This window comes from Ammospiza nelsoni, chromosome 4, assembly GCF_027579445.1.
Source record: "Ammospiza nelsoni isolate bAmmNel1 chromosome 4, bAmmNel1.pri, whole genome shotgun sequence".
NCBI classification, from domain to species: domain Eukaryota; kingdom Metazoa; phylum Chordata; class Aves; order Passeriformes; family Passerellidae; genus Ammospiza; species Ammospiza nelsoni.
Genome location: NC_080636.1, coordinates 47648433 through 47663136, shown reverse-complemented (window position 1 = coordinate 47663136; position 14704 = coordinate 47648433). Strand labels below are relative to the sequence as shown.

Here is a 14704-nt window from a genome sequence, read left to right as displayed (position 1 = left end):
TTGAAGAAACATGACATTTTCTTCTGCAGTTTACATTTTAACCTGAACTAGACAGTAACTAACTTTTATTGCATTTTTGCCTCTATTAGCTATCTTAACAAGCACTATGCTAAAGCTGGGAAATTTATTCCTATTTGGTCTTTTATTGATGGGCAGTTAAGTGCTGCCTGATTAACAATTTCATTTACTAGTCACAACAAGCTTATTCTTTTTGCAGGATATAACCTAGCTCCCATAGTGACCATAAAGATTTTTGCCAATTACCTCAAAAGAAATAGGATTGTGGGTTTTACACACAATGTGCACAGAAACAATTGAGTTACACAGAAATTCATAAATTACTATGTGAATTCACACACCATTTCAGCAGAACAACACTGAATTAAAATGTGTTTCATATCAAAATACCCTGTGTTTCTAAATGTATATTTACATATGCACAATGGTTATATTCACATATTACATTCAGTACACAATATTCAGATTGGTTATACTGCAATTAAGGTAAGGAACAAAACCAAGTCTGCTGTTACAATATATTGAAGCCCATCCTAAAATACTCTGTCAGCAGCATTTTCCTGTGTTGTAAACACAGATGAATCACACCTTTATGGACAATTTCTGCACTGCAATAAGTATTTTGCAGTTTTATTCTATTTAAACAGACAGGAGGAAATGCTGATAGATGTTTATGAACATAAATAACTATCAAACAACTGAATCAAAAAATAGAGAAAGGAATCACATCAATATTTTCATCTGTTGTGCAATTAGCTAAGAATAAAATATAACTTCCAAATGTTTAAAATCAAAGCAGTCAAATTTAGCTCTAGGGTAAAGAGAGGCTTCTAAATGCATCCTTCAAGCTTTTTCCATGTTTGGAAGAAAAACTAAGCTCACCATAAGTAAAGTATTCAATTTCTGGAGGAAGTGTGACCTCAGAGAGGTCATTCTCCTCAATGTAGTTGTCCACATACTGTTGTGCTTTTGTGGCCTGAAGGAATGCCAGGAGCCTGGCTGTGAAAGCAGCAATAAAAATGGACAGCATCCCAAAATCCAGAACATTCCATAACTGCAAGATGTATTCCCTGGGTCCTTCCAGCCACAGCTCTTTGCATTCTGACCACATCATACCTGCAACAAGAAATGAAAAAGCACAGCAATGTTTGCCCAACTGTGGTCATTTAAATTCCCTGCATTCTCCCATTTCATGGAAGTGGATGATACCAGTGGAGCAGGGATTCACTTATTTGCAGTATCACAGCCTCATCACTAAGGTTATTCTCTCTTGGTTTCAACAGGGCTGATCAAATTATTAACTGAGCAAAGTAATAATTGAGATTAATTAATGGAAACATAGTTCAGACATCACCCCACAGAGGGTAGAGTAGAATCCTAACTTTTCAGTGAAAGTATTGCGCCTAAACAACAAAACCTCTGTAATTCCAAAGTAGAAAAAATAATGTGTGGGGGAAATACATCCTCTTACTCTCTTATCATTTACATTCCTAAGCCACTTCGGAATCAGAGGGTTTAATTTTTCCACAAGAACACAACTACCCAATAACACAGATGACCAAATATAAGGGGCACAATTATACTACTGTTTTTCCACTTTACAGAAAGAGATTCTTTTCAGCATAGAAAGTGGAATTTGGCTATGTGTAATTCAGTTTTCTCAGTTAAACTTCTTCTCAGAAAATTTGTGTGGATTTAATCCAGATCACAGCCTCACCATAACCATGAGATGCATTTGTTGTGAATCAAGACTTTTTCTTGATTCAAAGAGGCTTCTTAGGGAAAATAAAAACCCAAGAAAAAGCAAAATCACAACCCCACAAACTTTTTCTTGTTTCCCTGGCTGTGTAATTCAAAGGGGCTGCTGCTGCCATCCCAACTACACTCGGAGCAGCCACACATTGGACTGGAAAATCCCAGTCCTTGCCTTCGGTCACATAAAGAGAATAAGCCGGAACTCCCAAAAGGCAGCATGCAAGTGATACTCACCTCCCTCCCCTGACACAGTTTAGGATGAAATTATTCAAAATCTGTTCTAATGTCATCTTATCTGCCCTAAAGATTTATAGTTGCTGCACACAGCAGCTGGATCAAAGCTTTGGGACTTGGGCTTCTCTCCTCCCTTTCAGAATTATTATTTGCAGGAAAACAGGAAGATGAAGGGGCAATATACCTACCAAGAACCCACACCATGATCAGCATTTCTGTCCAGGTGAACTGGGTGGTCTTCACCCTAAAGATCTGCTTGGGGTAATCAGTGACAGTGACATTGGGCAGTGTGGTTATGCCCTCAAATCTGTCTGAAGCATTGAACACCAGCAGGCCTAGGAAAATAATGAAGGATGCTGCATGTGCCACAAATTTCATAAATGGGCTTCGAAGAATTCTTCCAAGCTGCAAAGGCAGAATGAAAGCAGTCACTCAGTTTTCTCAAAGAAATACCAGGCATTCCAGAAGCATAAATGGGCACTCAGAGCTCAGGACAGCCAGAAACGTCATTCTTAAAAGATATTCTTCCAAGAGCACTCAGCTGTGGTGCTTTGCCATTTCAGACAAAAGGCTCCCACAGGGAGCCTCCCAGAGTGTGTTGTTCTGTTAGTGAGTGCTCATGATACTCCACAAGCTCTAGATGGCAATGTTTGAGGGGAAACACTGCAAGGAGCTGCAAATGTACCGTGGCCGTGACCAGGAAGAATTTGTAAAGCAAGCTCAGGGAAAGATAAATTTTTCAAATCTCCAACTCCAGCAAAACATTTTCCCTAACAACAAGAGAGTATTATTAACTTTTCTATAACTACAGCTATAGGAAGAATTAGCTGTTTTCTTATGTCTGGTTACTATATTTCATTCACAGAACACATGTTCAGAGCTCTAAGTGCCAAAATAAGTTCCTGTGTCTATCAAAACTAACGACTGTTCCACAAAATGGACTAAAGAAGATAAGAACAGAAATATTAGTGGTTTTATAAATAAATTCAGCAGGTTTAATTCACATCTGCACCTACTAAAAGAACAAAACAGCAGCAGCAGGGGAAGTCTGTCTGCACCAGAAGAGGGGACCAGCATCTTACAGAAGATCACATGACCTTTCTTATTTCAAGGAATTGTTTACCTTGAAATTTGGGTCAGCTACTATGAACTAAGCAAACCAGCACACATTAAACTGCACTTACTACCTGGGCAAACAATCTTAGGTTCCCTTCCTGCTCCTGACCTTTAGAAGGCATTTTGTAATTGCAATATCCAACCACTGACCTGAATGTATAGCACTTTTATTTGACATGAGCACTGAGGAAAAACATCAGATGTTTCTGCTACTAGGAATTAGAGCTCAAGGACAAATGTCACTTTTGCATATTAGACACCAGCTCTAAATACATTAAGATGTTCCTATTATATGGAGCTGTGAGGAATATATTTACTAAAGATATTAATAGAAAGTGACATTTCAGAGAATAATGAGAGTAACAATTACACTATTTTCATAAAGGTTTATCTTCAAAGTAAATAAATATTTAACCCAGAGAAAAGATCAGGTTCCCTTCAAATATGTAGATGAGAAAAACCTTATCCTCTTTGAGATGAACTAAAAGAATGAAATATAAAATAAACTCACAATTCTTTGCTTTACACTTGCTAGGGAAATAAAACTGAAAGACCACATTCAGCACAGGAGTAAACGTACTTAAAATTTTTAAAAATGTTAATTCAACAGAGAAATCTTCCTTCATCTGATATACCAAAGATCTATGAATACACCTGATTTGCAAACAATTCATGTGCTAGAGACCATGAGGATTTCAAAGAAACTGCAGTTCCTTTCCTTGTGAGACCAGCAGCAAAGGTGGGAGCACCCTTACGTGTTCACAAATTTTTTATAAGGTAAGAGTTTACAGCTATGCTCTTTTACAAATACACTCCACTACACAGTCAGAATGATGCATTTAATTTGATTTCTGCTCTATGGTTCAGCTGGCAAACAGACCTCCTAGGGCTGGGATAACAAATATTTTACTTAAGATTAAGTTCTGCATCAGTAAAGTCAACAGATGTTCTGCTAATGGTTTATATGGGAACAGCATGAGACCTTAGGATGCCACCAGAGGAGACTTCATAAAGAATCTGAGTGGTGACTTTCAAAAAATCCATATTACTAATATAATAAATTACACAGCACATGTGAGGTGAGCATAACCTAGGGAAATTTAAAAAAGAAAAAAAGCTCTTAAAAAAGGTTATTTTTCTCTCCTTCAGTTTAATGTTAATTTACATTCATACTTCATCACTGTGGTCCCCTCTTTACAGTGCAAGTAACAAAACCCCCCTTAGCGCCTTTTGGCGCAAGGTTAGGGATTGCTAAAAATATCATTAATTAGTTCCAATTTGGAAGCAGCAGAAATTGCATGTTGACTGCCAGGAAAGGAAAAGCAGCTCCAAGAACAGCACAAGACACATAATTTATAAAATTCAATACCCTGCTACATGGTGCAATCCAATAACCAATGGCTAGAAAGGGAAGGCCCAGTGCCACAACCAGCACCACCAGACACTTGATAGCTATGGTCTGCTCCCGTAATCCTGAGAGGTTTTCATACCAGATGGTCAGGAGCTGTTGCTGACAGTTTGGATGGGCCACAAACTGCAAAGAAAAGGAAAAAGAAAGAAAAACCAAGACATGCTGTCAGTAATAAGAAGAGTTACATAACTGCCACATGCACAATTGCAATCACCTAAGGTCTAAATTAACACCAGATGTTTAAGAACCATGGCTTTTTTCTCATTCCCTTATAAACAAAGGTTAATAAACGAAGAAACTGCCACATCACAAGAGCATGTGGGACACCAGTTAAGCACAAGGGCAAGCAGCCTGGTTTTCACAGCAGTTTGAAGAACTCTGGTAGTACACTTACCAATAACTAGTGAATGAGAATAAAGAAGGCTAGGTGTTTCACAAAAAGGGGTTTGAAAATAAATCTGATAACTGATAATTTGTGTTGGATTAAGAGTGAGATTTGTTGTCAGTTGGTTATACTCTGGAAAAAAAATGAAATACTGTCAACCTTGGATACCCGTTTTATTATCCCTTGTACTCTGCAGAGATCATTATGTACTACATACACTGTTGTTTGCCAGGTCTTGCTTGCAAAACTCTATTAATATTCCAAATCTCATTAAAAGTGCATAGAGGAGTACAACAGGACAGACTTCTTAAAGAAAATCAAATTAAATCATTGGCAATGAAAACAGGGAGCCTTAAACCTCTCAAGAAGAGCAATCTGAAACTGCTGCATGAACTTTAAAAAGGAAGGCAATCTTCATACTTTAATCTACTTTGCTGTAAAATTAAAGTCCCTAAGCATTTTGCTATGTGATGCATTAAGCAGTTACTTCACATATTAATGCAGTTTGTACATAAAGTGGAGTGGCCAAGAGAAATAAATAAAGAGATTGTAAAAAAGTTCTTTAAGAAATTAATGTCGACTCCAACTGCTTCTGTTCTTTTTATTAGGCTGTCACCTTTGAAGCTTATGCACCATAAAAACTGCCAGCTTGGCCCATTTGAGGAGAAGAGATTGGGTTTTTGTGTGTTTGTGCATTCTGACATTTGCCCCTAGCCTCTTCTTTTGCTAAGATAAATTTCATTGTCAACTCAGGATATCAAAGGGACAAATCCCTCAGCAGATTAACTGTGGACAAAGACAGGAAAGTAAATAGTTATTTCAAATTACAAAGACATTTTAAAAATCAGGCTTACAACTGTAGGGAAGAGGAGGGAAGAAACACCCACATCATTTTTTCTGTTACCACAGGGAATGGGAAGAAACACTAAAGGAGCTTTAAGGAAGTTTACCCAGGGCTGGGAATCAGCCCATGGGCCCTGTGGCACCTTATCCAGAGCTCTGTGCTGGTTTATTCTCCTGATCTATCAACATTTTGATCTGACACTGAGAGGAGATCTGCTATAATTTCCAAAAAAAAAAAAAAAAAAAAAAAGGAAGACTTAGTGAATAAGATGCCAAGAGTTAAGGGCAAGATCTTCTCTGGCAGTGAGTCTAAAGGCTCTAGAGAGGATCTTAGTGACTTATTTAACTGCTGGCAACTGCACAACATGCACCACTTCCAAGCCCTCGGAGCGAGTTGTGTCACTTCTCATCCATAAAAGCTCTGAAATTCATCCCTCCTCTCTCAGTCTTTACTGAAATACTTCAACTTATGATTATGTTTGTTTTAGTTTCAGCAACTTTAAACTATGCCCACTCCTGTTGCGTGTGTGTCTGTATTACCTGTATTTGCCTGCAGCTTCATCTCCTCCAAGGACAATAGGTTCACATCACATTTTACCTACTGCTCATAGCATCCTACAACCTTGTTCTTCCTGCATTTCTCCTCTCACTCTATTTTCCATGCAGTTTCTCACTTTTCATTACATATCTTGAGCTTATTATCACATGTATCTAATACGTTCAGCTCCAAGCAGAACCTCAGTGAACAAAAATTATGCATGAGAACAGTATCTGGTCACTAAAAGAAAAAATATCCCAATTTTAATGTAGCTGCTTTTCCAAGCATAATTGACAGTAACACTTTTGATGTTTTCAGTTTCATGACCATGAATCAAGTCATCAGTATGTAAATATTTTCCTGTATGACTCAGAGTGATTATATTCTTTATTTCTGTCATCATAATGGCTGGGTTTAGATGGAGCAAGAACAAACCCTGGCACACTCCAATATACTAACACACAAAATAAAGAGATTTTTGCATCTTCTTTCTTATCTATCAGCTGAACACTTCAGGGTTGGAAAATTAACTCTTGTGATTTTATTCCAGCTCTTATTGATTGCCCTGGAAATTCCATCCTGATTTTTGTCTCAGCAAGAACTGTAGATTACTTGGGCCAGTATCAGCTCTTCTCTGGAATTTCGTTGGCAATCTAGAGACAGAGTTGAGACACAAAACTAAAAGCACTACTACAGCAGTAATTCAGCATACAGAGCAAGACCAACTTGCTTTTTTTTTTTTTTTTATTTTCCTCCTGCTATTCCCTTAGTCCTCTATTGGGGCTGCAGTTTCAGTCTGAACCTTAGCTTCAAAATCACATTATGTTTAAAAGATGGGCTCCACTTTGGTGCAGTACCCAGGGCATTAAGTGCAAGATTTTCATTACTAATAGAATTTAAAAGTCCCTTCCCCTAGCAGTGAGGTTCTGAGCACATTTGCTGCTTGTCATATGTTTTTTTCTGCCTCTGCACAGGGCATAGGTTCATTACCCATTTCATGGACCTGCTGCTCTGTTTGGCTGCACTGCTGGAAACAGGGAACTGACCTTGATGGACCTGACCTGGAAGCACAGCTAGAAATACAGAAAATTAAGGAAATCCACCACATCCTCATCTGCTCCCTATGGTGAGAGGGTTAAACCAGTCCCATGTGGAGCTCCCACATCTGAATCTGTTCCAGTCAGGATATCACTAGAATCCATCACAGCTCTGACAGAACAAATCCCAGCATGAAAGGACCACCATGGCAGAGACATTTCCATCCTTGCCATGCCCTCTGTAATGGCCACTTACAGGGAACTGCACATGTATGGTAACAACTCTGCACCATTTCCTCCCAACAAGATCATTCCTCTTGTAGGTTCTGAACAGTGTTGGTCATGAACTGCAGCCAGCACTCTGAGCTTCTCTCTTGCAAGAGAAGAGAACAAGTTTGCTATGAGGAATTATCTTTCTTTTTGGTATTATTTAGACTTCTGCTATTCTTAACAGATCCGTGTGGCCCTTTGCTCAGCAGTGAATTTCATCAGTGACAACAAACTCATAAAAGAAAACCACAGCCTTTAGTGTGAAAGCTGACAAATGAGCATCAACAAAGTTTTGGTACACATTACACTGCAATAGCATAAAGAAGTATATATTTAGACACTAAAGCATGCTTATGCGCTTTGGTTTTTTTTCTCCCCAGTTCCAGTCTTTTAAACTAATTTAATTCTTGTATATATTTACCTTGATTTTTGGCAATTAATATGCATTTATCTGCTGAAGACCAATCCTTTACTGGAAATGATGATTTGCTGCTTGGGATATGTGTTTACAATTTTTATTATCAATCTTTTGGGGCCGTCATAAACACCAGCAATCCCCAGTTGCTCTGGCAGGGTCCTTACAATTTGTTTTATATGGCAGATTGGCTCAAGAGGTGGCCACAGCACACAGGGTTATTTATTCTGAGAGACACAAGGCTTCTTGTGGAGATGATGAAACTATAATGGCTGTAAGGAATGGAAGTGATGCTAATCACACAAATAGGTAGCTGTAAATAATACATAGGCCCTGCTGTACTTCCTGCCTCCTCTCACAACAGGACACAGTATTAACTATTTTCTGTGCTAGTCTAATGTGGGATCTTGAGGAGAACAACATAGTAATACAATAAAAACTACAATGAAAGGATATGTATTTATGTCAAATATGTGATGCATAGTTCCATTGTTTAACCCATAACATTCATTCACCAAATACAAACTACTTTGAGAGAGGCATCTACTGAAAACACTTGGCAAAACACCAATAAACACAAAGGTGAAGAACTGAAATGAATTGACCAAGCAGCCACAGACATATTCCATGCATTTCCAGAGCTCATTTTTAAAATATTTTTAAAGGAACAAGCATGGTAAATCACATGGCATTTCTCACTACAACACACAGTTGCAGATGAGTTACTTATGGGTTGAAACCAACACAGACTTCTCTTTGGAGTAGCTATTATTTCATTGACTGACAGAAGACACAGCCTGAGTGTCACTGAGTGAAAATCTGGCTCTACTGAAACACCTTTTGGGTTAATCAGGAGAAGGATCTGATTAACCTGGCTGTGCAAAGCCTGGCTAGCACACCTCATTTATGTCATTACAATCTCCTGCCACTTCTCAGCAGTGGGAAGTAGATTAAACTAAACTCCTTCATTACAGTCCCCTTCTGCCTTGTGAGAGCCTTGATTACTCACCCCACGTCTCAGTTGTGCATCTGACCACCTGCAGAAGGAGGAGGTGGCAGTGCCCTGCTGCCACAGTGCCTGAGAGCTGTGAGCAGTTACCTTTTTGACTTCGTACTTGATGGCCAGCTTGACGCGGCTCAGGGACGCGCGGTGCCTCTGCGCCTCCAGCGGCTCCGCGTTCAGGTCCCCGTTCAGAATGGCCTCCACCTCCTCCGAGTCCCGGCACAGGTCCAGGACGCCAACCACGAAGTCCTTGCACTGCATGGACAGCTTGCGGTAGTCGTTCTGGAACGGGAGGGGGACACGACATGGCCTGTCACACGTGTGCTTAAGAGTCAGTGGGGAGGAGAAAAGGACCCGTACAACTTGATAAAAATGAAGTGTTGGATTTTTACCGTGTCACGTTTGGAGTGTATCACATATTACAGAATTCTCGTACAGCAGAATGTTCTGTGGGAACACAGAACATCCCTCTGACACTCCAGGACAGCCAGGACCCCTGCCATGGGGCTCAGAAGCTCTGGCACTGAGCCCAAAACACCTGTGGTTTTGATTATGACCCGTGGAGTAAATTACCAACATTATATGAAGATCTGCAAGCCAAAACAGTTTAGGTAGCACAACAGTGAAGTTATCACAGGGTGGAAGAGTAGATTTTGGGGTTTCTAGAATAGGGATTCAGGAGCCAAGATGAAGGGATCTGGGTGTGTCCAGCCTTTCTCCTTCTTCTTCTTGGCCTCCATCTTCTGCTGTGATGTTGGAACTTACAGATTGGTTTAGAGTAGAAGCTCATTGTGTAACGTAGGTGACAGGTATTGGGAAGTAATTGTAAACATTGTATATATAGTTTTTAGTATAAAGACATAACACCGCCCCAGGGGCGGGCAGAGTGCCTGGAACTGTCCTGCTGGATGGACCTTGGCAGGGCAGGAGAAATTTTTTATAGATAAGGAACAATAAACAACCTTGAGACCAAGAAATAAAGAGCTCTGACTCCTTCTTCAAGCACTGGGCTGGGAAAAGAGACTTTTAACATCTGTTGGGGTCACAGCAACCACCAAAAGATCCCAAGACAGAATCATTCATTCTCTGATACAAGGTGAACACCTAACAGCAGATGTTTAACAGAGCATGGGAACATGTACCATTATATATCAATAACCTGGGTGGGCAACAAGGGGCAGCTGAAAATATAACAATTTCACAAACAAAGCAGGACCAGGACTATTAAAAAAGGAACCTCATTCCTGCAAAAACTTTGCTGACAACTAATGAAGTAATTGCCTGTGAGGCTACCAATACCTTTTATCTCTTTCTACACTGCTCAAGTGGCTGATTGCTCATTACTCTGATGTACACCAGGTACATTTCCCCCTTTTTCCTTTCCTACCGTCAGGCACAGTGGGTTACGGAGTAACTGCATTGAGTAACTGCAGGACAAAAGCTTGGACACCAACATTACAGGCAAAACACCCCAAATTTCCTGTAAGTGTGCTCTGGAAAGAACAGGAGAATTCATCTCCCATACATGTTCAGTCTTTCCAAGGACTAGCCCATCAACATCAAATATTTGCTTCTCTCTAATCTTCCTCCTCCTCTGACAAAACATTTGTGGCTGCATTTCAGAATTTTTAGCTAACTCTGTAAAACATGCACATCTGAAATTTTGCATGTACTTTTGTTTATACTTGTAAATGTCTCCCATCACCTCTGTGACATTACCTATGAAGCCTTATCTTGATCTTCGCTTCAGCACAAACCTAGGTCTTCATTTTCGTGTCCATGTCCTCTCAGACAGGTTCCTAGAAATTCCTATCTGAAATGTGGCCTCTGATTTACTCACATGAGGCTACAGCTGAAGGAGGAAACTTAACTGAATCTGCCAATTTTACCTGCAGCACACAAGTGAAAATAGCACAACTATCTTTTTCAATTACTCCATAGTTTTTCTTCAGGTTTTTTTCCTCTGCCAGACCACCAAAACACTCATTTGAGCCCTCTGCCTCTCCATTTTTTGTGTTTTACTGTTCATTTCCAGATATTGCCTTTTCAAAATTACTTTTTGAGGGTGTAGATTTTCCCTTAGAGGTGCCTGTCTTCTCAAAAATGTTTCCTTACTGCTTCTGCCCTCCTAATTTTCTCACTTAAATTATTTTTTCCTGAAACCCTCACTTCATCCTCCTTTCCTAAGTATTTTTACCTCCTCCAAAACTACCTACCAGTAGTTTTGCTAAATTTTCAACTTAGCATCTACACAATGAGGCAGAGAAACTAATGTGCTTTCAGTAGTTTCAAATTATTTTGGGAAATGATGGGAAAAGAGGCTGCATAGGCTAAGTGCAAGAATCAGCCATCAATCCCATAGGTCACATTCAGATATGGACCAAAATGAAATACTACTGGAGACAAACAAATACTCCTAGAAGTTGTGTTATTACACAAGACTAACATCCCTGATACAAACTTGGAAACAACCTGCCTGAATCATAGACCTTAAACAGCATCCTGTTATTTTCTTTGGTCATAGAGGACAAATTAATTCAGTCGTCAGTGAAGCAACAGGATGTAAGGTTATTTTAGATTTGTTTCTGGTAACCAAGGGGAACAGGACAAATGAGCCAATTATAAAAATAATACTGGGATGTGTGATTAAATTCAGTGAAGGGATAAGCAAGCTAATATATGACCAAGATTTAGGACTCAGAAAAAGGCAAAGTGCTGTCTTATACATCAAGAGTTCTATTATTGTTATAGTGCAAAGATTCCATATCACCAGAGTTCCATACCTCCTCAATGTTTCTCACAGGCATCTCCTCTGAGCACTGACTGCTCAGGTCCTTGCAGCAGCCATCTGACTCCAGTTCCCACCAACCCACTCTTTTATACCACTGCTCTTATTGGCCACAGGTGTGGCCTGTTAACATCAGGCCGGCTCCTCATCTTTAGTAATTGCTCCAGCTGCAACTCATTGGGGATAAGATTACATTCTGTACCACCTTCATTTACCCATGCTGTATCCCCCTACAGCAAAGCCTCGTAAAAAAGTTAATCAAGGGAGTGAAATATACTTGCCTGCATGGAGGTCTGAATGCAGATAGAGCTTTTACATGAAATGTGATTAGATCTCACACACTACAAAGATAAAAACCCTGCAAAAGAAGACTCCAGGATGGTGGCTAGAAAATAGCAGCAGTCAAAAAAAAAAAAAAAAATGGAAAAAACAAAGAGGAACAGTCTTTCATGACAGCCTAGTCAAGAAACAGCTTCATCACAGAGGCCAAAACTCTGAGTACAAACTGCTAGAATACAGATTTTGTATTAGTCAAGTGCTTCATGACATAACACAACCCAAATTTTGTCCTTGTATGAATAAACATGTGCTGTCCATTTGCAGGGAGAGGCTTCAATTACAAAGTGTTTTCTCATTATTTTGCTAATTGTGAAGAAACAGAAGAAGAAATAGTGGATTTCTAATAGTTAGGAAATAATAAGAGTTATTTCCACGCTTTGCATGTTTGCCTACCACAAGAGTTACCCAGATTTCTTCTAATAGCAGTAGAAGAACAGTAAAAACATGAATGACATGTTTCTTCATTGGTAGATACACCACTTGCTTACAAGAATGACGCTTATTGCCAGATAAGATTAACGATATCATGGATGAGGTTTAATTCTGTCAAATTTAAGGAATAAATACAGCCTACATTATTCACAAATGCTGTTATGAGAACTGCAAGCCAGTATGTGCATTCTTAATATCCCACTCTGGCTTTGAATCTTACAGCAAGAAAACTTGTCAGACTTCCCTCTCCAGGTCTTTATTTACCTATGTATTAGCAAATCAAATTTATCCCAGTCTATCTGATTGCTTTACAGAATTAAACAGACAAACAGTACCTGATTCTCAAACAACCTTCTACCTCTAGGGTGTTGTGTGAATATAAGGAATTTTAATCTATGGCCCCAGTCATCCAAATCACCTCTGCTCACTCCTGAGAACATACAAATTAAGACACCAGATCAACAGTTGCACAAACATCTTGGTAACATCAAAAAATATCAGCCTGCACCCTGTGTTTCCAGGTTCCCAGGTGACTCTGGGACATTCAGGCCAACTGACGACGACTGGAATTTCAAAGCTGTGTTTCAGAGGACTCTGACACACATCAAAAGCCTGCCCAAATTTGTGTGTTCTGTTCTCCCTCCTAACATCAAGCACTGCCCTGTGAATTCATCTGGAGTCTTGACAAAGAAGGTATCAGTCTGTGTGCAAAGAACAAAGCGCACGAACGGAAGACCTTCAGCTGATTGCGCTCAAGATTTGTAACCACTGCAAAGGAAATTTATTCTGAGCCATCACATGCAGTCAAACAAAATGTAGGGATCTGTGTTTTGGTACACTCCTGCAAGCACCAAAGCTCACGAGCAATGCACAACTAATTCACAGCCATTACACTGAATCATAAATGCATGTTATTATCTGCTAAAGGGCCACTTTGATATCACATATATGGTGAGTTTGCACATGTAACTGTATATGCAAAGAAAACACAATTGCACTAATGGTTATGGATCTGTCCTTTCAAAAGCCTAAACCTAGATCAAGCTTGCACACTCTTTGTTAGTTCAGCTGAGATAACACTATGTAAATTTACTTGGAACACTGACAGATTCTGCTTTTAGATGCACGTCCACATCTTCTGTTGGTTCAGTAGGAGCTTTTAGCAAAACTGGGAACAGGGATTTTTTTTATCCTATAGAAAGCAGGACTAGCACCTTTTTGATCGTTGCCAGAGCAATTTCAGCTGGGACAATTGAGCTTGCTTACACAGGACAGTATTTAGCTGAAAGCTGGTATAAAGAGATAACCACGGGGCTTTTAGCCACCTTGTCCTCTCTCTTCCTATGGTGACTCCAAAGGAAAGTTCCATCAGCTGTTCTGACTGCCAGAAATCCTCCCTTCCCTGGGCAATAACAGCTTTAAAGTTCTCAGGGAGAAGGGTGAATATCAATTAACTTCAGTAACCCAACCCAGACACTCCCCAAGCCACGCTGCAGTGGCCATGGTCTGCTAAAAATAGAACAGGAAAACATTGAAATCGGGAATATTTGTGTTGCAAACTACTTTGTGGTGCTACTGGAAAGGAAAAGATAATCCTCCAGCTATGGCAATGGTCACTTTTTTACATTAAGACAAGATACAGTTCCAGTTTTTACAATTTGGTTGCATTCCTGACTGAGATCAAACTGAAATTCCTGATGTCATCTGAAATCCTGCAGGCAATCCCTGGAATTAGGAGACCAGGGGGACTAGGAACACCAAGTAAAGTCAGAGAAATACTGCACTCCCTGCCCCGGCCATGAGAGAATTGAATAGAGGAATACATGGGAAGAAGACAAGTGGATGCAAAGATCAGAAAGGATCAAAAGTGTCAAGAAGAAATAAATATAATAGATGAAGAGCAAAAGGACAAACAGCAGGTTGAGACAAGGATTTCACAATTGGAAGTAAGAAAGCTTGGAGATGAAGGGAGTAGAATCAAAGGGTCTTTAAGGCTCTGGTCTCCTCACTATTTTTTTTAATTTTCAGCACTTTTTTTTTGCTAAATATCATGCATCTTCCAAGAAAAATCAGGGCTCTGTAGTTTCTTTGAATTCTTTCCCTTAAAAGGAAAATGAAAC

At 39.6% G+C, this 14704-nt stretch overlaps 1 protein-coding gene across 3 annotated transcripts in view; it reads right to left on the bottom strand.

Annotated features, from left to right (window-relative positions):
- Positions 1 to 14704, bottom strand: part of TRPC3 (transient receptor potential cation channel subfamily C member 3) — a 32647-nt gene that overhangs the window by 6445 nt on the left and 11498 nt on the right. For 2 of the 3 annotated variants that reach the window (XM_059470285.1, XM_059470287.1), the window contains exons 3-6: positions 9122 to 9307; positions 4493 to 4657; positions 2196 to 2412; positions 901 to 1134 (exon numbers count right to left, since the gene is read on the bottom strand). In XM_059470285.1, the coding sequence (XP_059326268.1) occupies positions 901 to 1134; positions 2196 to 2412; positions 4493 to 4657; positions 9122 to 9307 (802 nt within the window). The remainder of the gene's footprint in view (positions 1 to 900; positions 1135 to 2195; positions 2413 to 4492; positions 4658 to 9121; positions 9308 to 14704) is intronic. The other variant, XM_059470286.1, reaches the window with a different exon arrangement.